Source organism: Idiotropiscis lumnitzeri, chromosome 12, assembly GCF_059441095.1.
Source record: "Idiotropiscis lumnitzeri isolate Australia: NSW breed Sydney's pygmy pipehorse chromosome 12, RoL_Ilum_1.0, whole genome shotgun sequence".
Taxonomy (NCBI): Eukaryota; Metazoa; Chordata; class Actinopteri; order Syngnathiformes; family Syngnathidae; genus Idiotropiscis; species Idiotropiscis lumnitzeri.
The window spans coordinates 19,162,462-19,188,340 of record NC_142402.1 but is presented as its reverse complement, the minus strand read 5'-3'; the positions used below and the strand labels follow the sequence as shown (position 1 = coordinate 19,188,340).

At 42.9% G+C, this 25,879-nt stretch overlaps 1 protein-coding gene and 1 long non-coding RNA gene across 3 annotated transcripts in view; one reads left to right on the top strand and one right to left on the bottom strand.

The window, feature by feature from the left end:
• The window catches only part of cdh2 (cadherin 2, type 1, N-cadherin (neuronal)), a 53,918-nt gene extending 51,021 nt beyond the window's left edge, over positions 1–2,897 (top strand). Inside the window, exon 16 of the mRNA XM_088311351.1 lies at positions 2,525–2,897. Coding sequence (XP_088167477.1) covers positions 2,525–2,731 — 207 coding nt within the window. The 3' untranslated portion in view covers positions 2,732–2,897. The remainder of the gene's footprint in view (positions 1–2,524) is intronic.
• Positions 1–25,879, bottom strand: part of LOC148326383 (uncharacterized) — a 111,201-nt gene that overhangs the window by 46,085 nt on the left and 39,237 nt on the right. The window contains exons 3-4 of one of the 2 annotated variants that reach the window (XR_015846173.1): positions 9,333–9,432; positions 8,286–8,372 (exon numbers count right to left, since the gene is read on the bottom strand). This is a non-coding gene — a long non-coding RNA (uncharacterized LOC148326383). Of the gene's footprint in view, positions 1–8,285; positions 8,373–9,332; positions 9,433–25,879 lie in introns of those variants that run through there. The other variant, XR_015846172.1, reaches the window with a different exon arrangement.

Below are 25,879 nucleotides of genomic sequence, written 5' to 3'. Positions count from 1 at the left end.
CTGAGAGCGCCTGCGGCTGTCATTGACTCCATCTTGAAGGGAGAATGTCAAATGAAAAGAGCAGTCATGTATTTTTCACCAGCTCCCAAAGACGCGACTTTCACTGCGTTACAACTTTTTGGATGACAACCACGTTTTTAGATGAGCACCGCCGTCGGGCGATCCATCTCTCACCCGCTCCCTCACCTGCCGTTTACGCTCGCGCCGCGTCGCCAGAGCACCTCGTAACCGAGGAAAGGGATGTTTTGCCATCGACGACAATCGCCACCATTTTTCATTTTGTTGGATCCTCACAAGACCTCGCAGTCACATTAAGAGGCGACCCAGAAAAGATCTGTGCCTGAGAATGTTGGCTTTTTATTGTCCTAGATTCCACTGTCACTAAAACTAAAAAAAAATAAAGAAAAAGAACACTTACAGTGCAGGCATTGAAGCCGGGTGACAACCGCAAACGGATCCTCAATAATTCAGAATGCCAAACGGTAATACGGAAGAAAACCTAGGACTATGGAGACCGACCGATTAGCCTTTTTCCTTCTGCCATATTTCAGAGAGAATAAGGCATCAGAATCCAGGAATCCTCACCATAAATCTGAATGAACTCAAGCCTAAAAGGAGAACGTCTGATTCGAGATTGTCCTGTAGAGAAAACTCATCTAACAGTTTTATCGCCTCTGTGTGGGGACTAACGTCAGAAAACGACAATGCCAAGTCTCCAAGAATTCAGAATCTCCAAATTGAAAGATCTCCGATGCCGATTCGAGCACGACTAGAATTGAATCTCCTAAAAAAAAAAAAGCAGAGGGGAGAACCACAAATTCTCCGTTCAAATAAAGGCGGCGCATCTGAAGCGGCCAACAAGTGGATGACTGTGCCGGAATCAAATTGCGTTGTGTGATTGTCTAACCTTATGAAGCTGCCGGCGGCGTTTTGGCTGCAGACGGGGCGGTGGGCTCTAACCAGCCGAGCAATTACGCTTGTAATTGTAATGAACGATCCATGTGTAATATTCCCCTCCAGATTATCAGGCCCGCGGCAAACGCTTGACAATGGCTAACAAGTGAGAAGTAATTGCTTGTTGTCTAGACACTTTCAATCAATCTGTCTCTTTTTTTTGGAGAAAGCAACGACGACGCTTCGCATTCGCGTGAGGGCTGCTCGGCCCGCCTCTCGTCATCCATTTATTATTTGGGGAGGTGGCAACGACGGGGCTCATATCCGAAGTGGTCGGTGGCCAAAGCGCATGTCGACGCCTACGTTAGCGATCCGTCAAGTCTCCGGAGCACCCTCGGCGAGGGAAGTCTTGAAAATCGATAGTCAGGAGCTCTCGGGGCGCCGCGAAGATTTCTGGGAATGTCGAGGGCCATCTTTCAAAGCCGAGCGCAAGATAAAGGCGCACGTGCGTGACAAACACATTCTCCCTTTTGCCCAAGCCGCATATGTGCTCAGTGCTCTCTGCGAGTATTTATTCATGAGCCCCAGATTGCTATCTAGATTAAAGATGACAAGGTATCGCTGTCACGCGCTCTCAAATCTTCTGAAGAGCAAGAGGGTGCGGCCGAGGCTCTGCGCTCACGGTGGGATAAAGACGACATTCCAGGTCTCTTAAGACTGGAATTACCTGAGCGTGACTAGAACCTGGACTTAAACCCTCAGTATTTATAGCAAATATTAATCCAGAATCCAAACCAAGGAAGAACCAGATTGTTGGCCCGATGGCAGCTCAGCTTGGCTGTCATCCTCACTCTGTGCAGAACTGAAGGCCGCAAACAACGCCGTGCATCCAATAATCGAGCATCCAAACCACACCTCTGATTCAATTTATATAAAGACTCGAGTTTGACCGCAACCTGATCTCACGCCTAACGAGTAGAGTGCAAAATCTTGTTCCAGGAATACACAAGCTTTTATGTTGGGCCCGCTAAAACTTGTGAACATGGCAGACCTCTGGAAATTCAACTGTAACAAGCAACTTGTGATCGCTCAAAGTGCTTGCCTTGTGAAATCCAGCATAAAGAGTTTTACAAAAGAAAGAAAAGGGAAATTATTTAAATTAAGACAAATGCATACGAGTCCATACATACATAAACACACATACAGAAATGCACGCGCACACGACTAAATACGACTACTACTACTGAATTCCGATAAAATTATTTGTAAAGTTTGTCTAATGTAAAATTGTTGATGTATTACTAAATATGTTATTTTGCCCACTTTCATCGTTGCTGTTTGCATTTCATAGAAGGACTGTTCTGATGTTTGAAGCATCACGAAAGTAAAAAAATATAAGCATCAAAGTTGCTGTTTTGCATAAAATATAGTTTCACAAAAAGCTTGTTTCTACATTTTGTTGGTCCAAAATGGGCGAAATCAGCCCGTATTCTACTGATAATTACAAAAAAAAAAAAAATTGTCCCATTAATTTCCAACAATTCACCCCCCCCCCCAAGTTTCCAAATTTGAAACTTTTCATAATTTATCTGAATTGGTTTTAACCACGCCTTGGTTTGCCTCCCACCAGGGCCTGAAGGCAGCGGACAACGATCCCACCGCCCCCCCTTACGACTCCCTGCTGGTGTTCGACTACGAGGGCAGCGGCTCCACCGCCGGCTCCCTGAGTTCGCTCAACTCGTCCAGCAGCGGGGGCGACCAGGATTACGATTACCTCAACGACTGGGGACCTCGCTTCAGAAAACTGGCGGACATGTACGGCGGAAGCGATGACTAAGACACAAGGCGGACAAGCAGAAGAAGACCAAGACGACGAAATGAAGGAACGATTCCTTGTGGATGGACTTGGACATGTTGCGATGGAACTGGAAGAGGAAAAAAGGAAGGAAAAAAAAGGATGCAGAGATTTTTTTCAAAAATCAAAACAAACAAAAAAAAACAAACCAACCAACTCGGCTTATTGTTGTAGTCTCCGCGTACATACTGCTTGTGGGCGGCGCCGGTGGACGCTCACACCATTCAAGACTGTTGTGGGTATTGAATGCGCTCAGTTACACTTGAACTTCACAGTACAGAAGCACTGGGATATAATGTGCCTTTTTGTACATTTCTTTTTGGATGGAAATGATTAGTTTTATGTTCAAGGCTTTAATGGTACTGACTTTTTCTTTTTTTGGAGTGATTTCCAAGCAAAGTATGTGACACTCTGGTACGCTTCGATCACCCCCGTTTCTTCTTTTTTTCTTTCTTTCCATTTGTTTGTGAAGGCTTATTTAATGAAGGATCATCTGTCGGCCCGGATGGAAAGAACAAGGAAGAGCAGCACTGTATAGTATGCGAGGCATGTCCACTAAAATATGACAGTTATGCAGCTGGTCGCAGCTAAAGGGAGTTATGAATCACACTTTTGTAGCATTTTCTTTTCTTATATTTTTCTGGAGTGATGTAGTACAGTATTTGACAAAAACAACAACTACAAAAAAAAAAAACTGTTCTGATCAATGTTCACTGATCAACTTCATTTGCCTTAGTCATCATCTGATATTTTGGACTTTTACTTCACTGTAAAAAGATGTGTGTACATACTGTTTTTTTTTTTTTCTTTTTATCTTTTCTTTGGGTGTAGTATTATGAACAAGTGCAAAAAGTTCCAAAATCTGTAAATGTTTCATTTGGACATCAAAAATGAAAATTTTTTTTTTGCATGTTTTTATCTTTTCATGACGACGAAAAGGGGAGAGGAAAAAAAACTAAAAAATATGGTGTTCCCCAAATTTATTTACAAGATGGATAAAAAAATAATAATCTGGGTAACAGTCTGTGTAAAAGCGAAGGGATTTTGTATAACAATATAATTTGAAAGAAAAAAAAAAACGTCGTCTCGTCAGCACAACTGTTGAATTTGTACCAAAAAAGAAAAAAAAAAAGTGTGGGTGAGGGGTGTGACATGTAAGGCACTGATTATTAAAGCTGAGCTTTAATAGTGAAAACATTTTGGACTTGAGCTGTGTGGAAAAAGCATTTTGTTCTGCTCAACTAATTATCTCTCTCTTACCCAAACTATCCAAATAAAAGTCCAGTTTTGGAGCTCAAAAATGTTCTGTTGATTCATTTGTATTCAAGTCAAATACAGAGCGGCTTCGGTTTACCACAGAGTTCCGCTGAGATGGCAGCAAAAAAAAAAAAACTTGAATTTGCATGGAAGTCTTTTTTTCTTTTCCTTACTTTGTCAAAAATACATTTTTTATTTAGCAATGATCTGAGAAAATTTTGGGCCAACTCTGGATTGTTCATTACTCTGGTAAAGTTTAAAAAAAAAAAAAAAAAGCCAGCATATGGCAGCACTGCGTATATTTTGGAGGAAATCACCAGTTATTAAAACAACGCTTGATGCTTGTTCACAAGACAGAACTCCGGAAATTTTAAGGTTGTGAATGATCAAATTGTTTGTCACGTTAAATCTACGACAAATCACAGGGTTTTTTTTGTGTCCATATTTCTTCCTTCACCGTGTTATTTTTCCTTGATTGCATCAAGAAAAAAAAATGTTCAAGGCCCCTTTTTTTTTTTGGTTTGCAACCGCAGGATCAAAACAACAATGTTCTTGCGGCCGCATTGAGTCAAGGTGAAAGCTGTGTCATGGCACACATTTCTCCCGTAAAGAACAGTAGGTCAGATTGTACTTGACTTGAAAATAAAGGAAAAATAGGAGGGGGGGGGGGGTGTTGCCTGTAAGGCACATGTGCATGAAGGCCCCCCCGGGGAGGCGAGCGGGGATGTGGAGCGGAATGACAAGTGTGTGTCCGTGTGGGAACGGCTGCGCAGAGAATAACAATAACAAGCTTCCTGGACAGCAAAGCTCATCAACTATCACACCTTATTTTATTGTATTTATTTATTTTTATTTAGGAGACTCACACAAACCTTTTTGAGTCTGTTTTTTTGGAACGCAACTCTTGTATAAGTCCCCACCGTTTTCATACCGCATGCTTTTATTTTGAAGGTCAGACTTTTGCCAGGATCCATTACGCAGATGTTGCCTGAGTGTTGCTGAGCACACTAAAAGGCTTTTTGCTTTCACTTGTTTAGAAAATCTTGCAATATTGAATACGCCTTGCCTTGATTTTTACGGATTGATAAGATGACGTGCAAACCCTGTACACGATTCTGAATGTGGTGACCTTAACACCCAAAACAGCATCAACACAATATGGTGTCCTGGAGCATCCAAAAATCAAGATTACTGACGTAGGATATCTGCGCTTTTCACCATCACAAACTAGAGCAGTACCAGTTGACATGCTATTTTCTTCACCACAAGATAGGGTGGCACCAACCCACGCCGTTGAACCTGCCACAATTAAGTCAAATTATGACATCCTGATGCTTTAAAATGACAAATGCACCACCTGAGCCTCTGGTTATTTTGTTACAAGTACAAGTAAAAATCAGCACCAATGCTAACGCTACAGTGACCTGGCTGGTCCGGCCGCCGACGACGCGTTGCCGCGGCAACGAGAGCGCTTCTATTCTCTATCATATAACCTGGTGTACCATCGCTACGATTCAGCGGCAGATATTTTAAGACACAAATGCCCCACATGTGGCTCTCTCATCATGCGGATGTCGAGATTTCACGAAGGAGGTCAGCCGCACCGAGCGGTCGCCTCTTTGAAAGCGTCGCAGGTGAGGAAAATAACTTACATCCCAGGACCGCACTTCAATTTCACAGTACAGATTATCCCCCCCAAGGAGGAGGAAGAAGAGGAGGGAGGGAGCGAGCGAGCGAGTGAGCAAGAGAACATAAAGGCTAACAACATCCACATCAACCATCGTGCACACGTTAACATTGAGAAAGAGGAGAGGACGCCACGCTTGTATTCTCTTCGAGACTAGAAGGACGACACTTGAGGGGGATTAGAATCGTTGACATTGAGAATTGTTCATGTCGGCATAATGACTTGCACAAATATTAAAAAAAAAATTTTTTTTAAAAACGTAGCATGGAGTAGGAAAGAAAATATGCCAATAAAAGAGGAAATGTGTAAATATTACGTGAAATATAGGCTCATAGAAGTGAGTCTTTGTTCTTTTCTCTGTCAGGGGTCGGCACGAGTTACTCGCATGATTTGGTTGGCACGGTTTTTATACCAGATGTCCATCCTGACACCACATTTTTTATTCGGCCTTGGAATCGGCACCTGACAAATGAACAAATAAAAACTAACACAAAAACTAAGCCCAAAAAAATTAAGCATAAAACCAAATTAAAACTAAATCAAAACTACAATGAAAAAAAAAGCAATCAACCGACAAAAAATATGCAAATCTAGGATAAAAACATTGGCAAATTATTTTTTAAAAATTTGAAAATTACAAACTAGACTAAGTATTAGACTAAAAAAAATTTACAAATAATTATTCAACAAAACAAGCACACATTTGATGAACAATACAAAATTAATATGCATGTAAATATCTGAATATATTTCCAAAAATATTGTTTAAATTTTTTTTTTTTTTTAATCTAAGATGAAGACCGCTTAAAGATGAGAGGGAAATACAACAAAAGTATGTTGGCCATGACCTCATCTGCACGTTTTGTAGCAGCGTCATTTTCCTTCCCTGCGAGGCCGCCACTGCGGAATATATTCCATTAGAGATTAAAAGGACAATACACGGGGAGGATTATCATTGACATTGACAGACGCCAGCACGGTCGTCGCAATGACTTATTTGGCGCGCACGGTAGAAATAATTGCTCATTTGCACATCGCTGTCTTTCCACTGACAAACGGATAAAAATAGTGATGCATAATAAATAATTTGCAAAGCTAATTAAGTGGGAAGGGAACCACATCGGTTTCATCTGCCAATGTATGCGGACGTCTTTGATTTACAAAATGCACATTTAGAAAAGAAAACAAAACAAACCTCGGCCATAGTGATAACTAAATAATGAATGTGCCATTTGTTGACGAGAAATATGGCTTTGTTGTCATTTGGCTTTCTCACGCTGTGAAAAAGCGGAGCTATGTGCATGGGCAAAAGATCCCATGAATGCATGAATTGAAGATTGACAATTGTGTTGATTGTGAATCGATTGTTGATTCATGAAATGCAATACCGGAGTGCAACCAGCAGAGGCGCTGTTGATTCACTCACTTTGCAAGAAGACATTGAAGAAAACGCAGCAGACTCTACCTTTTTTTTCAGGGCTATATATTAGCATTAGCTTAGCATTAAAGAGGAAGTCATCCCAAAAAAATTTCTTTACGAAAATATGTTCTATGCAGGCCCACTAGCGGCATTCTGATTAATATTGTGTTTGTGGAATATGAGTTAAGCAATATAATCAACCCGTTTTTAGCCATCTCAGGGTGCGGCCATTTTGAGTGAAAATGACATCAGTGTTGCTCAGGGCTCAGGCAATGACCAATCTTGGCTCAAATTTAAACAACAGGCGAGCCACGTTAACTGAGCAACTGTGATGTCATTTTAAGTCAACAAGTGTCAAAATGGCCGCCCCCAAGATGGCTGGATTTTACTGCTTAATTCATATTCCACAAACGCAATATTAATCAGAATGCCATGTTTAGACTTGTGAAGGCGCAGCGAACATTTTATTGCAAATATTTTTGGGGGGTTGACGGGCCCTTTAATTTCTCGGGCATTGTTACCACCTTGGTGGTATTTGATTATTGTTGAAACACACTGTAAACTAAATTATGCAGACCATCATATAGATACTTTTTTTTTTTTTTTTGCCATGGTCATTTTTTTATGTTTTTGAGCAAAAACAACAACAAAAAAATATATAGTACGTACGCTACAGAAGTGCCGATTACATTTTATTATGGAAAAAAAAATCTAAATAAATCAAGCGTTTAATACACACGTGCACTTTTCATCTGAAAACAACGCTGGCATGGAAACCTGAGTGGGTTTCTAAGGTTCCCCCCTCAACACTTAGTGGAAAATCCAAAATAAAGAGGAGGATGTCACCTTGTAACCCGACGGTGCTCCCGAGACGACGTCTGTGGAAGAAGCCTACGGATCGGTGTTCCAACAAGCACCCGCGGGTCCCGTTTATCGACTGTGAACATGGCTTTCACCACATTGCAGAATTACAAGTCAGCCGGGCTCGGCGCTCCGCGTCTGCGTGTGTGTGGAGGTGTGTATTTCCACGCGTGTGTTTGTCAGCAAGTGTCACAGAGCCACTGGGGGACGCGCTGTCGGTAAACATGAGAATACACACTACAATGTGACGCAAAAAAAAGAAAAGCTCTCTCAAGTTATTCCGCCGCTGACCTTTGGCGGGCCTTAGGAAGACGGATGCTGGCCGGGTTATCGAAGGTGGGTTGCAGCGATGTGAGGGGTGGGCCGAGTCTTTCTTGTGGGCTCCCTGCAGGCCGCCACTGAATGAATAAGTAAGTAGGCTGCATGACAGAGCGCCGGCATGCTGGGCACAGCGACTCTTTAATTTATTGGCGTCTACACCCGGTCAGTCGACTCAGATCAATGGTGTTCATTTTTTCTCCGTGTGTCGTGTTTAAAGCATTTGTTTGTTTTCTTTCTTTTTGTTCTGATTTGTGATGTCTTGATTTGACAGGATGGCCGAGTGGTCTAAGGCGCCGCGTTTCGGTCCCAGTCTCCCCAGGAGGCCTGGGTTCGAATCTCGAATTTCCCCATTGTGGGACTAATAAAGGGAATCTTAACTTATCTTATCTTGATTTTAAGCCTTCGGTGTTCGTATGGAGTCGGCTCTTGTAGCGTGCGGCAGTGGCGGGCCGTGCATTTGGTACCTACGGCGAGGATTTTCCGAAATGAATCCACCTATTAATACCAACAATATTCATAGAAACAAAAAAATAAATGCAGCGCACAACTGTGTCTCGTACGTCTGCGGCAGTACACAACTATTTGTCTAATAACGCAAGAAAAAAAAAAAAAAAATTGAATACATCGTACTCGCCAGAGACACCGGTTATGCAACATGAATGTGTGCCGATCACGAGAGACAAATATACACATATCCGTATACATTTTTAACCAGCTGAGCGGATCTTACGAGCGCGTGGAAATGTTCACAACTGTTTAAGTGTCAACACAACCATCGTCGGCCCAGATTGTCTGGCGATGCGTGAACTATTTTTCACGTAAGACGAGCGCGCCTCCTCTTGGCGGCTTTGAAGCAAAACGTACGTCACTTATTTCCGTCCCGGCATACAATCACGGTGAACACGCACGAGGCAAGCGACGCGACGTGATATTTCACATTCGGCTTAAAGTAGTGCATTGGCGTATTACGCACAAGACAGTCGGGGCATCTGTGGCTACTTGACCCGGTTAGGGACGGATAAAAATTGAAAATTCACCTCCGTCCTTTTTCAAAGCTTCTCGTCCTCCGTCACCCGGGGATGGACAAACGGACGGACTGCTCCATTCCATTCCTGAGACGGCACGCTCTGATATCATCTAAAGGGAGACAACGAGAGAGAGTCAGCGTGCCCCCCGGAAGAAAAGTTTTCCGGCCGCAACTGAAAACAACAGTCCAGTTTCTGTTCAAACATTCTTGTATAAACAGAGCCCTCGAGGTCACGCAGATGTGACACTGCGACCGAGGAACGATACAGAGAGGAAAAAGAGCGGGCCTCGATTATTTTTTTTTTGCACCCAAAGGGGACAACGATGCTCCTTTTGTATGATGCACGCGGGTTTGGATGGCAGATTGTCGGCTCGTCTATTCAATGTCACTTTGGGACGCACCGCCAGCGCAAGGGAAGGCGTTCCTCATCCGACGGCGGCTCCTCGTGCATAAATTGTTCAGGCGTCGCCAAAAAGGACATGAAAGCTATGCTCACACGGACAACAAATGTTTCTTTTGCTTCCTCCTTAAATTAAAAAAAAAAAAAAAAAAAAGAAAAGGCACACACACACATCTTGTTTTAAAAGCCTCATTAGATTAATGACGTCAAGTAGAAGGCCAAAGCAGTTGTTGTCAACATTTGTGAATCAGCTAAAAATTGCAGTCTTTACGATTACAAAATAAATAGATTGTGGAGTAACAACGTCAATTCCTCACTTAGTATCAATTCAATGCGATTTCAATTCAAACAACAACACATGCAGCTCTTTAGAGACACTTTTCATTGCTGCCCAAATTTCAGACCTGTTCCAGGAAGAAGCTGACATCATTGCCAGAAAATGAGCAATGACGCAACAATGATGTCATGGCATTGCCCCAATGAACAGAATGATGAGAGAATATTAGAGAATATTTGCGTGGTGTCTGAAGGGTTTGGGTCGGGATACCTGACTGCATCTGTCGAAGCTTTCTGGGTCTGCTTTTTTTTTTTTAGAATGTCGGCAGATAGAAACCCGCGAGAGAGAGAGAGAGTGAGAGAGGACTAGCAGGAGTAACATGGATGGACAAGGACAGCTGGTTGTTGCCCGACTCAAGAGGGTAGAACAGAGGTGTCGTCTGTGGCGACAGCGAGGTCGGCGAGAGGGCGATCTGTCCCCGGAGGGAAGAGAAATGCTATCTTGGCAAAGATTGAGCTTGACAATGTGTAGCATATGACGTTCAAGCACTAATGCGACTGCATGTAGCCATTTGAGATAACAACGACACGAGAAGCAATTTGGTGAGGGTGGAAAAAAGAAAAAGCAATGGCTCCGGGAAAGAGCCCAGAGGGACACCAGAAATCCTTTTATGACACGTGGCAGTGGAAAGTAGATCCAGTATGAGATGAGTCAAGTCTCGTCCTTGCCTCAGAGTGGCTCTCGATTAATTTAAGAAATTAATGTTTACCGTAGCGGATTCGTTTGAAGTTGTAATAGCAGTGTTAACCAAAAGATGGCAGACATCACTTAAAGGGATACTAGATCCGGCTGAACATGGGCATTTATATTAATTGAAATGCATCTGTTTCGCTAAGCTAAAGTTTTGTTAAGTCTCAGAGGCAGCTGGCGGTCGTAAGGCATGGATGATACCCCCCTCCACCCTTGGGAGTATCACAAATTCTCACCAATGGCGGGTCGGTTTGAACGCCCGTGAACTGAGAATCACGGGGATGTTATTGTTGTTATATTCTGCTTTGTAGTCATTGTTTGGTTATTTTTTTCTCTGTTCTCTTTTCTTTCTGTCTGACTCCTCTCAATCCTCATTCTGTCAGACAGCATATCCAATAAATATCCATCACAATACAAATAACAGAGCAAGTGTATCAAACACCTGTTGCACAAAAAAAAAAAAAAAAGCACTGAGCAGCCGAGCTGGACAGGTGTAAAAACAAAACAAAAAGACGGCAAAACAATTGTCACTCACTCGGGCCTCGCAAAATAAACAACAGAGCACTGCAATATGCATGCCAGTCAAAAGTCTCACCCGAAATGGGCGGTGTGTGCAAGATTTGAAGGAAACGCCTTAGTGGCGTTCAACCACCGTGCAGATCAAAGTCCCTGCTATGCTGGTTCGGATTTTGCCTTCTAAGACGATTATTAACTCATTCACTACCAGCTGCGCAAAAAAAACTTTGACGTCTTTAGCCGTCAATGGCAGTAAATGAGGTAATACCTCCCGCGACCATATTCATGTTTGTGTCAGAAAGCAATCTTACTGCAGGAACATTTTGAGATTGAGCTTTACAACAAGAAAAAGCAAAATCACACATCCATCGTCGTAATTGACGACGATAAATCACTGTCTTCTGATATTTTCACCCTCCCACTATCTGGCGAAGTAATGAATGACTCTACATGTCGTGATTTTCCCTCATTTGGATGAGCAATTGAACGAAAGAATGGGGGAAAAAAAAAAATCAAAGTCACCCGGGAAAGAGCCCTGCGGGACAGTTAAGTGCAGACGAAACGGTACGAGGTGAATCAAGAGTGAACACGACTCAAAGCTGGAATAAAATAGAAATAAAAGGGAGAAAATAATTTTCTTTCCTGCCAAGCTAAATATGTGAACTGGCACGAAGGAGAAAGAAAAGGCTATTGAATCCCTGGAGTGCTTTTAGATTTATTCATGCCTTTATACGCTTGACATCTCATCACCCTCTTGTCTTGAAGGCTTTAAGATCCCTTGGTCACATTTTCAACGACGGATAATTTCTTCCAATGAGAACAAATAATGTCACTTTGCTTTCAGGCCGTCTGGTCAACGACTTCACCATCAGTGGTTAATAAATGCGCTTAAGGCGAGTGGCGCCTGGATCAATGCGCGGCTGTTAGGACAAGAAGACGGCGATTGTAACTGTCCACACGGAGGAGAAACGAGGCCAGTGGGTAGGCCGGTCTTTTCCCGTCTACTGAGCCAATTGTTGTCCGGCAAGGCTGCGCGTAGCCCACGGGCGAAAAAGTGACAAGCCATCAGCCGGGAAGGAACAAAATGGTGCAGACGTCTTAAAGAACACGCGTCGTCAAAGACGACGCCATTCCATTCACACCGTCCATTTGTGTTCCACACCGGATAATGGATCAGCAAAAAATCATTAGTCAGCTCCAACATATTCAGCAGCCATCAAGTGTTAAGTCGTGATAAACACGGCGATTAGAAACCGCTTGTAATCCCTTTTGCTGACGATTGACGGAATTGGCGCATTATAATAAATAGCTTTTTCATGCTAATGGCGGACGGGCAAACTCTCGAGGTGTAAAACACATTTCGATGGCGAGTGTGAATGATGTCGGATGGGTTTCACCCCACGCCGACTCATCACAAATGGCTTCGCCTCACCATTTCACTGCTCGCCCTTAATTCAGAGCGAGGAGTCGCCATGACGCTCGCTCGCTCTGTGTGGCGGAAACGTTTCAGTCTTGAGCACAGATTTTCACTCGGGGCAGAATTTTGAGGCGTCACAGCGGGCATACCATCAGAAAGCCAAATTGACTTTTTTCGGCAGCCTTCCTGTTTTATCGCAACAACATCCGGATACCTCCCACACGTTGAGCGAAATGAGAGCATACCGCGACTGGATTTCCAAACTGTTCTTGGAACGGTTCTTCGTTTTTTTGGAGTTTTTTTTTTCCCATTCATGTATTTTTAGAACAGAGCGTGCCTGAGTAGCAGCACAAAGAGTTTGAAGTTTATGGTCGACTTGAAAACATTGTATGTATTGGATTATGCATGGGAAGACAAATGCGCAGCCAGGACAGATGCTGCGGTTGACATAAGCGCACTCGTACAGCAACGACCGCAAGCATAAAAAAAAAAAATAAAAATCCTGACTTGTTTATCTGTGTACAAGGGCTCGTAAATATTTGGAACAGTTGCGCTCAAGAGAGTGTGTCCTACTGTATGAGCTGTGAGATAAGGAAAAAAAACAAAAAAACAACAACTGCAGTGGGATTTGAAGACTTCCCTGTGGATCGCCAACAGCCCACAAAGATCTGGGATGATCTCGCTGTAGTTTATTGAATGGGGCAGTCAAACACAAAATTAGCAGCTTCCGACAATGCAAGCCGATCACGGCATTGAACGCTCACCAAATTGTTGAGCAAATTCCTGAAAACACACACACACACACCAACAAAGTTAAACCCTCAAAGTCGCAAGATCTCTGCTGCTGTTCTTTTTCTTTCTGAGGTTGCCTCACAGAAAAGCACATAAACTGTCGCGTTTATGAACAGAATTGCATGCCTGCCAAAAAAGGAGTAAATTACCCTTGTCGCCATTGAATGCCACCCACCATCATACCCTCCCACCAACCCCCCCCGAAAAAAAAATTCTCTATTTTTCAAGCAATTTATTTGAAAGGATTCTGATTGGATGCCCAAAAAAGGACACAGTTGCTTCTGCGCAATTAAGTGAACGAAATGGAAAATTGACATTTTAATGTAATCCTCCCACAAAGACACAATGGGCCTGATTTACTCAGATCCCAAAGAGAAGGTACTAAATGGCGTCTTCACTCACTAACATTTTGTGTGCGCAGTTGGCAAAGCCAGTCAAAGCATTAAAAAGTGTATTTTGTGCTTTAAGTAGTTGGGTTTTTTTTTTTTTTTAATCATGGAACATTTAGCACTGCAAGTACAAAATAAAGTTTTAAGCAATGGAATTGGTTTGCGGAAGGGGCAAACAGAGCAGTGGTGGGGCCTTCTCTGCTGGCCGAACATAATCACCCCCCCCCAAAAAAAATATGATCATTATGATTTTTTTTTTATTACATTTTATAGATATAATTATTCTTCACATTGATGTCTTATTATATGCTAGTGTTGAATTTTTAGGTTTGAGTTTTGATCCAATCAGAATTCAGCTACCTTGTGTTGCTAGGCAGATTTCATAGGACCATTGTCACGTACGATTCGTCCGCTGCCTTCAGATTCAACCATGTGGGCGTCTGTGCAATGTGAGTGAACGGGCTCTTAGAGACAGTTGCGAGAGCCAATCAGATCACGAGTTGCTGACAGTAAGACCTTCTTGCGAGCCTCAAATGCGAATTTTGAGAACATCTGCAACTTCGGTAAAACTGGGTGCAGCCCTCCCAACTTGCCTTTTCAAACCACAGCAGTAATACGTCAATAAGATGTCCATAGCCGCATATGAGGCCAAGATCAATAGTTAATTTAATCAAACACACCACAGTTTGACACGCATTACTGCCAATTAGCGTCTTAAACGGGAACCATGAAGATGCCATTTGGGCACATTAGTCAAGAAGCGACTATGCAAAGCCAATAATTCCTGGGTTATCGCCGGCTGGGAGCGAGTCATTAAGCAGTTATGTGCAAAAGAGACTCTCGGAAGAATTCTCACGTTGCCGCGTGGTTTGAGTATCCGCATTTGTGATTACAGTTCGTCTGATTGAAAAGGTTAAAAATGGGGAGGTGGATCTGCCTCCCTGCCGGCACAAAATAGGCAGGGGGGGGGGGTTGTGACCTTGTTACCCGCCAGTCTCAATGTGAGCCGCGACACCATTAACGGCGTAATACAGTGATCAATCACGCTTTATAACGGAGGAAGCGAGCTTTGTCTTGAGCCCATTTGCTCATTCTGCGCTCCTGTTTTGCTTCTGGCTGCTTTCAACGTCGCATTGCTCGACGACGTGTTACAAATGAGCTGATCGTTACGACGCGGCGCGCTTCCGGGACAGTCGCTGAAATGTACAGTTTTTTTTTTTTTGACGCGAGATGTTTAGCAAAGTGTCACTTGGCTTAGAATGCGTTCTCGAAAATATCCCAATGTTTTGCTCTCAAGTGGGATACGCGTTACTGCGCTGAAAAGTGAAAAAAAAAACAACGTGTTTTTGTACTCCCTTGAAAGGGGTTCGCAGTTCACTATGGGATGGCATCGAAAATGGCATCGAGGGACTGAAGAAAGAGAATGAAGCAGAAAAATCAAGTCTACAAAAACATTTTATTCAAAATAATCGGGAGAAACTTTATGATTTAACAAAATAATGACCCAAAACACACTGCCAACAAAGGAATACCGTATTTCCCGGACGCTAAGCCGCTACTTTTTTCCTCGATTTTGAACCACGCGGCTAACGGTGCGACTTTTCCGAGGATTTTTGTATATATATTTTTTTTTCCATAAAAGAGTAGCTGCGGCTTATAGTCCCGAAAATGTGGTACGGCTGAGGCGGGAGGTGGGAGGTCTTCGACAGGCCAAATCTATCCCCAGACCTTAACCCAATCGAGCATGCATTTTTACCTCCTGAAGAGGAGACTGAAGGGAGAAACACGATGAAACAAAAATGAGGCCTGGAAAAGCATTTTCAAAAGAACATCCTACCCAAGCGATGGAGTATTACTCGCCAACTGGCGGGTCTAAGAAAATACACTCGTCGTCTCTCGGTTGACATCAGCGCCCACGTAAGTGTGCAGTTAGCGCCGTAGCCTACCGAGGGTTTCTCATTTGATTGTTTGAAATCGATGGCCGAGTCGAGATTTTCCCGTCAAATATTTACCGTCACCGTGACTTTACGACTGAACGGTAAACTACGACGCGCTCGACTTCCGAGCAAAGTCGAGCGCGCGCGAGCAATCGGCGCTGGAATCCCTTGAACAAAGCCCAGAATAGTCCACGTGAGTGCTCGCGTTCGCAAACAACATCCCACAGCGAGTTTAATTGCACATCTATTTAACATTTTACAGCGCTTCTTAATTTTAGACACATGAGAGCAATGCCATCCAAATGGTAATTTTGTCGCTTTGGGCTGATGAGCACGTTTGGAGGATTGTTGGGCGCATTGGCGGCCATCTATCATCATTTCCGGACTAATGGGCGCAACCTTATCGAGGATGACATTTGTGTTTACGCGCTGGAAATTACCTTGGCTGAATATCTGACACAACGCCTTCTGGTGTATTACAACATAAGCCGCGGGGGTAATAACGTGCGTCCACAAAAAAAAAACAAAAAAAAAAGATTGCATCAGAAAAAGCCGCTTATTAAGGACAATAGCCGAAACTGCTCTCATTTGTGATTTGCATGTCAATAAAAACGTGCGGATGAAGGATGCATTCTGAAATGTGAGACACCCACTCAGCGACTTCAAAGCGATGGTGATATGTCACTCAAAAACCAAGCAAAGAAACAACCTCGCTGTCAACTGGTCCGAACCTCCTAAGCGGGGCTCGGCAAGCAAATTGGACATCGCGCACCAGGCACAGCCACCAATCCAAATGGTGTAATTGATGTGAAATTATGGGCTGCATTCCATCAGCAACCAAGCAAGGTTTGGCAGCCAAAGACAAAAAAAAAAAAAAAAAAATCCCATCAGGCTCTTGACTTAATTCTTCCTCTGAGGCTTGATCATCGAGCATGAGAGGAGGACCGAGTGGGGAAGTTAGAAGCGAGAGAGGTGGGGGTGGTGTGGAGGTGGTTGAGGCGGGGGGGGGGGGGAACCCTCAAGCAGAGGCACGTTTCTGTATTTGCCAAGCGCGCCACTTGCATCTTCCCAAAGACGGTATTAAGGTGGACTGCTTTCTTTTGTGTTTGAAAGGCTGCGATCGCTGCCAAAGCTTGCTGGAGGAGCCGACGATTGGCGGTGACAAAAGCAGCATTTTTGAATACGTGTGGGTAGCGGAGAGAAGCGAAACCAATGGAAGCTCGTCCTGACTTGAGAGGACTCCCACCGACTCCGCTGGGAGACGTTCTGACAGAGCCGCCTACAAAGACGAGGTGGTGAAAGGATGACAGGGGGAGATACAAATAATTTGCTCAAGCCAGAAAAAGGGGGGTGGGGGAAGAACAGACTGCAGGATGCTCTTTTCCTGCTTTGCTTTCTCTCAATAACCCGAGAAAAGAGGACGCGACGCATCACAAAGGCAAGCAGTTGACACGTGAGTTACAGTAAAAGACTTTTGAGATTTTTAAAATTGGTATCCGAATTAATCAGCAGCTCAAAAATAAAATAAAATGATGTGGTCCGTCTTAAAAATGGCGTCGCAAGTGTATCTGCAATAAACACTTTTCCCTCCTCAAGAATATATTTTAGATTTCAGAACGGTCGCCAGTGACGACTTTGTTGTGTTGATTCAGCATAGCACCGCCCCCTCACGAGCGAGTATCCAATCACAAGACGCGTTCGTCACCGCCAGTGAGAAAGACTTTACTGTTATTAACTCGTGATCTGATTGGCGATCGCAACTGTCTATCAATGGTATAAAAAAAAAATAATAAAAAACCCTTGAGACACAGAACAGACGTCTGCACGATTGTATCTGACGGCCTCGGACGAATAGTGCGTGCTCCCGGTATTGTGAAATCTGCCTGGCAACACGAGCTATCTGAATTCTGATTGGATCAAAACTCTCACCTAGAAATACAACACGAGGATATAATATGCGAAGAATATGATCATGATTTCTTGATTATGTTAGGCCAGCTCAAGGCCTTGACCGCCCGCCACTGTTGTATTTTTATTTATAAATTGGATGAAACTAAAAACTTCTGTCACATTTTAACTCGGGCAATTTCGATTCCAATGATCCAGGCTCTTCCTCCACTTGAAGTGCGCATGTGAATTTTGAAGCCCATTTTCACAGCTCAAATAAGGTGACGACGCTGAGTCACTATGGCAACGACAGACAGACACATTATAGCCGCCAGTCGCAGGGCAAATAACCACATATTGTTTCTTGCCGTTGCCATTAAGCAATGATACACGCCGTAAAAAACAGGAATCACCATAAAGTTTCACATCTTTTAATATAGCAGATGCTGTAAACATTTAATGTCTGTTATTGCGCACATCCATAGAGTCATCATAATATTACGGGCTGGTTAGCACCAGAGCGGACCGCCACATGACCAAGCACATATAATTGGATAGGGTTGCGAGCAGCGCTGCTTTATGGCAGTTGCACCCCCCACCAACACCCGTTTTTATTTATTTTTCTTCCTCCTTCGAGGTGAGCAGATAGGCGAGACGGCATAGACCCATTCGGTAAAACGGAGATCCGTCTAAATGCAAGCAGGGATTTGACAATCCCTTATGGGAAGTCTATATTTTATTCATGGGGATATTACCGTCGTGCCAGAGTGCGCCTAAAGACAATGATTAATATGAGTCTCTCCACAAAGGAAGTGTTTCGAAAACTGCTAACACATTTGTAAGAAAGACAAAAAGGCTGGCTGATCAGTTCGGGCTCATTGGAGCTTAGATGGAAATACTCTATTTTACCCCGACTCCTTCGAAAGCCACCAAGCCCCCCCCCACCCGCCACACACACACGCCACACACACACACACGGTGGAAGTGGTGGTTCTGACGATTAGAGTGCCATTAGCTGAGCACAAAGGAGGTTCAGCTTTAGACTGTTCCAGATTTACGGCGGCGGGGGCCCACGCACCAGTGGGCCCTCTTTAAACAGGCCCATTGTATGGCAGCACAGCGCGATGGATACAAGGTAATGGATGCACGCAACGAGGCTCAGGAAATGTGGACTGGGCTACAGAAATATGAAAGCAGGTATTTCAGAGCACTCCAACCACTCAGTAGGAGGAGTCTTAGTAGGGTGCACACTGCCGAGCTGTTGGCAGTAGTGTACGGAAAAACGTTTATTCGGGACGCGGTGCACTGAGCCGGAGTGGGATTTTAACTGCGAACAAAGGGAACAGCGTCTTGCCAAAGATTATGGGTGTGTGTGCTTTTACAGCATGTAAAGGCCTGAATTTTCTCGTATACATCGCACAAAAGCGGGTGCAACTGTTTAGGTTTTTTCTGTATACCGGGAAATTTAATTATGGTTAGTTTTTATTTTGTTTTGAGTTTAGGTTTTTAATTAGTTTAAATTCGTTTACAGGGTGGCTTTTTTTTAAGGTTTTATTGGCTTCATCTTATTCAAAAACATTCGAGTTTTATTTTAGTTTAGTTTTTTTTGGTAAAGTGTTCGACTTGCAAGATTAAAAAAAGCAAAACAAAAATAAAAAATGTGTTCAATGATATAATTTGGATAACAAAGTCCGATGCAGGCACCATAACTATGATAAAGCTCGCATGCCTTGTTTGCGAACTTGCCGACTTCTTAAGTGGATTTGTGGGTGGCTTGAATTAATATTGAGACGTATTAAATCCAGTACGATTTTTATATACTATATAAAATGATTATTTATGAACAAAAAAAAGGAAAGCACTTTTTACCTAGCGTTGCATTTTGGGCTGAGTTATTGTCAAGAGCTGATGAGCCATTGGAGCCAAAGCTAAGTCGTCCCCGACGAGCGACGTCATTTGGTGGCTTTTTTCTTGGCTGCTGCTTGATGACGTTGCTTCTGTGCGACACGTATTAAAAAGACTACAAATCCCAGACCTTCTCTTCTTCTGGCTCACAGAAGTGCCGTTTATATCGTTAAGATTTAAAATCAATCCACAACGCAAGTTTGACTCGCAAAATAACATTTCTGGTTCTTTTATTCACGGGGGAAATTATTTCTTGTATACAATTATGATACTTGTACCCACAGTGTGTAGTCAAAATTTGATCAATGGAAAGTGCCCCCAGAGTAGTAACCGACCTGCACCACCTCCGTGTGTGTGTGTGCGCGCTCCTCATCCCAACAATCAGCAGGTCGACGCAGACGGCGTTTGCCGAACTTTACTTCCCTGCAGCGTTTAATGACAGTGCTTGGTGGTGTCACACGTCTTTATGCCTCTGCCGGGATGCGGCAACGCTCGCTGCAGGGGAAAGATGTGCTAATCACGCACAGGGTGGCAGATTTGGAACGTGACACAGCACGGCGGTTGTTACCCTGTCTTATTATGACATCTTGTTTTTTTTTTTTTTTTTTTCGTCTCGCCCGTTAGGTAACGCCGCAGTCGTCCCAATGAATGCGACGCATTTTCAGCTGTCACGTTTCGCTCTACTTCAACGTTCGACCACCAGATTACCGAGTCACGCCATTTCATCTGGCGAACTGCAGGCTGGGAGAACTTCACCTCGCGCCTCACTCGACACTGTACACTGTGTCCTCATCCACTCGGCAGCTTTGATCATGCTGCGACTGTTTGCTCATACTTGGCTCAGTTCCCCTGCCAACACGGTTGTCCTGCACTGTGGCGAGGCGGAGGAAGGAAAACGGAAATTAACAATGGGCCTTATTTGCCAGACCAGAAAGACAGAGATGAAGAAGAAGCATCGGGACTGTTGTTGATATAATTGCCCATCGTAAACAATTCAACTGCCAATTGGACTGTTGCTGATCATTCCAAGCATCTGCCTTCAAAAATTGTTTTGATTCGATTCTGAAGTTCTCATATTAGAAAAAAATAAATTGGGGAAAAAATACCCCAAATGGTTCATTTTGGGAGTGATTTGACCAACGCTTTAATCACAACAAACAAAAAAAAAAGAAATTAACATGACCTGATTCACGTGCAATGGCCCCCTTGTGGCAGAAAAACGAACTGAGCCCAAATGCTGTCGAATTGTAAATTCCACGAAGCGTTCATCAACACAAAGACGACGCAACAAAATTGTTGATTCAAACGTTGGATTATTGGAATTCCTCATGATCGATAATCCATTTATCTCGTCTGTCATAGATTGCTTTTTATCATATCGCGTTTAACAGTAGCGGGCTGCGCATTCGGGATGTGAAATGTATCTGACTTCCATCAATGCTAGAAATACGTCATACTCAACACAAATTCGAGTTATTGTAAATGGCAACAGATGTGTTTGCATGTCTCCGATCAACCAATCATAGGACGGAAATATGGCGACGCCATCGAGGGTCAGCACGCTTGGCCTTTGTGAGAACGATTTTGAAATCTGATCGCTATAAGAAATTGTGCCATCATTGCTAATGCAGTTTACATTTTTCATCAGAAAGAACTATTGATTCCGAAGGCCGTGGGCAGATTCAACTGACATGGAGGCTGAAATCGGATTAAACAAATACATCTTCACACGACTGGAAGGAGTTCAGGGAAGAGAAGCGCTACAAAATGAAAAGATTTGTAAAGACTGTTGGGATGAATTAAAACAATTTCATGGGGGGGGGTTTACATTTGGGTAGTCAAATGTAGGTCGCTGCCTGTGAATTTTCGACCAGCAGAGAAGGACTTCCTGTTGAAGACAGACTGCCTCTGATATATAGCGTATTTTCCGAACTATAAGCCGCTACGTTTTTCCTCAATTTTGAACCATGCTGCTAATAAAACGGTGCAGATTTTCTGTGAATTTTTCTTTCACCAGTAGGGGCGCTCTGGAGTTCAGAATATACGCTAAATAAATCGTGATTTTTTTTTTTTTTTCCTCTCGGGTTTGTTCCGTTTTAATTAGCAAAGTTGTTGCCGTGTTAAAAGGCACAGTTTTAACAATCTGTTTATTTATTTATTATTTATTTGTAGCAACAGACAACCCATAAAGTTGCTGATACATTCTTCAAATTCACCAACCCTTGATTGCCATCAGAACAACAACGTACCACGCCTGTTCTCGGTAATACATCCACCCCCCCCCCCTCCTTGAACAGGTTAAGTACACATTGGGCCGTAATCTCTCCTTCGCTTCCTCCAAATGTTCCAGTTCTCCATTACAACAAGAAGCTTCTGTCTTAGCCGGCTCTTTGTCTCCCAAGAACCTTCCGTAATCCGGGTTCACGGTCACAGGCGTGTCCGTTATTCTAAGAGAAACGCCAAAGCCCCCGTATACACGGAGAGAGAGACGGAAGGGTTACGCCGCTAATCTCCATCTTTTCCACGGAAGCGTGCGCAGTGACAGACAAATGAGGTTGTCTACAACACATTAATAACATCAATAAAGCTGCCATTGTGCATCTCATTGCCATGCTCAGGAGTCCCCGGAACGTCGTACGCAAATATTTCTCCTTTACGTCCCCGCTGGCCCATCTCTCCGTCGGCTGCCTGATTTGTGAGTCTGATGACTCAATCACAGGTGATGGAGTCAACACGTCGACGCCTTAAAACTCCACGACCGGCTGTGCCTCAAAAGAATTCCTCCACAGACTTCTTGTGTCTTTTTGTATAACGCAGTAAATATTATATATCGTATTTTCCGGACGATAAGCCGCTACTTTTTCCCGAGATTTTGAACTGTGCGGCTAATACTGCGGTGCGGCTTTTCTGTGGATTTTTTTTCACCACTAGGGGCGCTCTATAGTTTAGAAAATACGCTAAATAAATCTTGATTTTTTTTTTTCTTGGGTCTGTTTTAACAATCTGTTTATGTACCTTTATTTGTATTCACAGTACAAAATCGTTCTTGCAGTGAACATTTTTTTTTCAACATAGAGAACTGCCGTTTATTTATCTTTTTTTTAATTTATTTTTATTTTTATTTTTTTAAGTTGCTGCGGCTTATATATGAGTGTGTCTTATAACCCGGAAAATACAGTACTAAAAACGTTAGAACAAATTTAGAGGACTAACCTTCACATCAAACAAGGATGTGGTTGTGTGACCAAGAGTGGCGGTTCTATCTATCATTTTTTTTTTTGTAACAAGAAAGAACTGGCACAGGACATACGCATGCTCGGGTGCCAGTCCTACTTTCACAGTTTGGAAGGTGCCAGAGTAGTCAGACTGATCTCAAACACGCCATGTGTTCCAAATTTAACTTGCACAAAGTTAAAGCGGCAGCAGGCAAGAGTTGTTGTTTCACTCCTTGATAACTCACACAAGTCATGCTCACGTTTGGGGAAAAAAGACGGTGAATGTATTAAGGGGTTCCCGTGTACGGGGGTCTTTGGTTTCGAGTCTCAGCCAATGGCATTTTGTCGTTACGAACGGCATAGTTTGCGCCTTAATTTGGTGACAATAAATAATCTTACTTCACTTGCAGTTTATACTGGCGTTTTTCATTTGATTATAATTTGTGTATGACCTATAAGTGTTTTTAATTCACATATTTACGGGAAATATGCATAATCACATTGTGGGCATAAATGCTGTGAAATGTGACAATTTGAAAAACTTCTCTCATCAGTAATGTTGAATAAAAAAAAAAAAATGTGAGCCCACTATCTCGCTACTTTTGTACCATCAGCAGCTTTGACAACTTCAGATTACCGTAAGTAAATGTCTCACAGCATGTCCTAAGGTTTATCTGTCTTCCCAAATTGCTCCATTTGGTTGATTTGAAGCTTCTTGCCACCACACAAAAGACCTAGAGGCGATCAACAGTAATTCTCTTCCAGTTCACTGGAGCCTCACTTAAATCAAACAGCTAATGTTTTAAGAGACTCAATGCCCTCAAGGACGCCGAGAAAGTCACAGATCTAACAGAAACCGCGACAAGGCTTTTGTTTTGGTCGGGGTTGAGATACAGGCAGAGGCAGGTACGATTAGAGGACATTTATTGGGTGTGAGTTTATTCCTTACCTTTACAAAAGCCTGTCGAGCTGAGGCTAGCTAGCTATTGCGGCCTTTCTACGGCTCATCTAAGTCACAAATTGACGGCCCCGCCGTGGCCAATAGGACACTTTCATCAAGTGTGGTTGGAAGGAAAGGAGAACGAGGTGTCGCTGCGTGAGACACACTGCGCAAGAAGAGATAACAGGAGGAGACAGAGAAGCTAGGCCAACCGCTAAGCTAAATGTAGAGCAGCGCACCAGCACAATAAGTGCTTAGGTGGTACGCTAGACCTTTTTTTTTTTTAAACAGGTTTAAATGTGACACAAAAGTGGCAGAAGCAAGAATGGCAATGACTTGGTTCTGTTTTTTTTTGCATTTTTGATAAATATACACAGAGAATAGTAAATACTCAGTGAGCGTTTAAAGAATTGTGTGGCCCACACGCCATAATTTAGGACAACTGCACTCAGAAAAGCCGTTCTTGTGACTCATGCTTAAAAAATATATATTTAAAAAATAAATTTATTTTTTTAAATAAAAAAAAAAGCATTAAAAATTAAAAATAAATAAAATAATAAAAATAAATACTTGAGTAAATAACAGATACCTGACAAAAAAAAAAACATAAGTACAGTATTATGTATTGTTGTGTCTTGTTGACCGAGTTTGAAAACAAATAAAATATTTATCCCCCCTCAATATTTTAATTGCAATTTTATTTTTAAAGGTAATTATCACGACGTATAAATAAATATATATAATCTACATTATATTAAAAAATGAAGCCTGCCGACTGCTTGAAATGAAGCAGTCCTGTTTAGTTTAGTTTTTAAATCGAAGCCTTTTCAAATCGATTTTTTAAAATTTATTTATTATTATATTTGACTTGTGAAAACTTTCAATGACAGTGGAAATTCAAAGTGAGATCATCAGAGATGAGACCTATAAAATGCCCGGCCAAACTTGCAAAGAATGACATCACAGAAAATGAAAGCATTAAAAGTTTAGTCTGGTCTTATGTGGTTGTTGGGCGTTGCAGCTCTGTGCTTTGGGGCGAATGTGAATTTACTCGACGTCTATAAAGTGTGTAAAAGTGGACGTGCGCATGATGATTGGCTTGTCTTTCTCTGTCTGTCTGTCGCTCTCTGGCCACTCAGCGCCACCGGGGAAATAAACAGGAGCAGCGCAGCAGGGCTAATTAAACACTGCTCCTTAGTGCCGAAGCCAGCAAACCACTGCAACTTGGATCCGTCACGACCTGACAGCACTCGCCGCCAAACACTCGCCGTCGCCATGACCACCAAGGAAGGCGACGGAAGCGGTGGCACAGCACTCCTCACAGCGATTAGGGAGTGTTGGAATAATTCAGCCTTTAGCTCGTGCTACATTTGAACTGCCTCACAAAATAAGAGCAAGCCTAAAAAGCAAGTAAAAATACTTGTCGGAACTCGTCAATGATCTGGCAGAGGGGGAGTTCAATTTTGAAAGAAACAAATAGCAACGCCATCCACAAGATTTACAGAGTCTCTCAGTCTACCATCTTCCGGGATTCTTTCCGTTTTTTTTTTATCAGTCTGCTTCTGTGAACAACTTGTCGTGATTCTCCATCTATTATCTTGTCAGCATTGGCCCTGACATTATGTGTTGTTAAAAAATGGCGCATAATCTTCCAGTCGGCAGGTGCTCGCATGCCTTTGCTAGCTGCTTATTTTTTATTATTATTATTTTTTGAAGTGAGTTCCTTTGAGCAAAAATTGGTCAGATCATTATGCTATGAAATTGTATTTTTTTTTTAATTTATTGATTTTTTTTTACTACTATCCCTTTTTTTACTACTATAAGAAGAGAAGTTAAATATTGACCCATGAAATGGCTTTTTAAGCACATCAAACTATTAGATGGTGTAAGTCTAACAGGGCAGCTACTTTCTCCCTCCGGTCGATAAGTAGAATAACGTTGAGTACAAATGAAATATAAGAGCCGCACTCGTGTGCATTATGCCACCTTCCCGGAGCGCGAGCTGTTCCTAACTGGGTTTGGTGCCGTCTCGCAGGAAATTACGACAAGCTTTTGTGAACGCTCGCGCCAGGCTGCGAATTGGATGATTGAGAGCAGTCCGACCTGAGTTCTAATGCGGCGTTCCTGCTGCA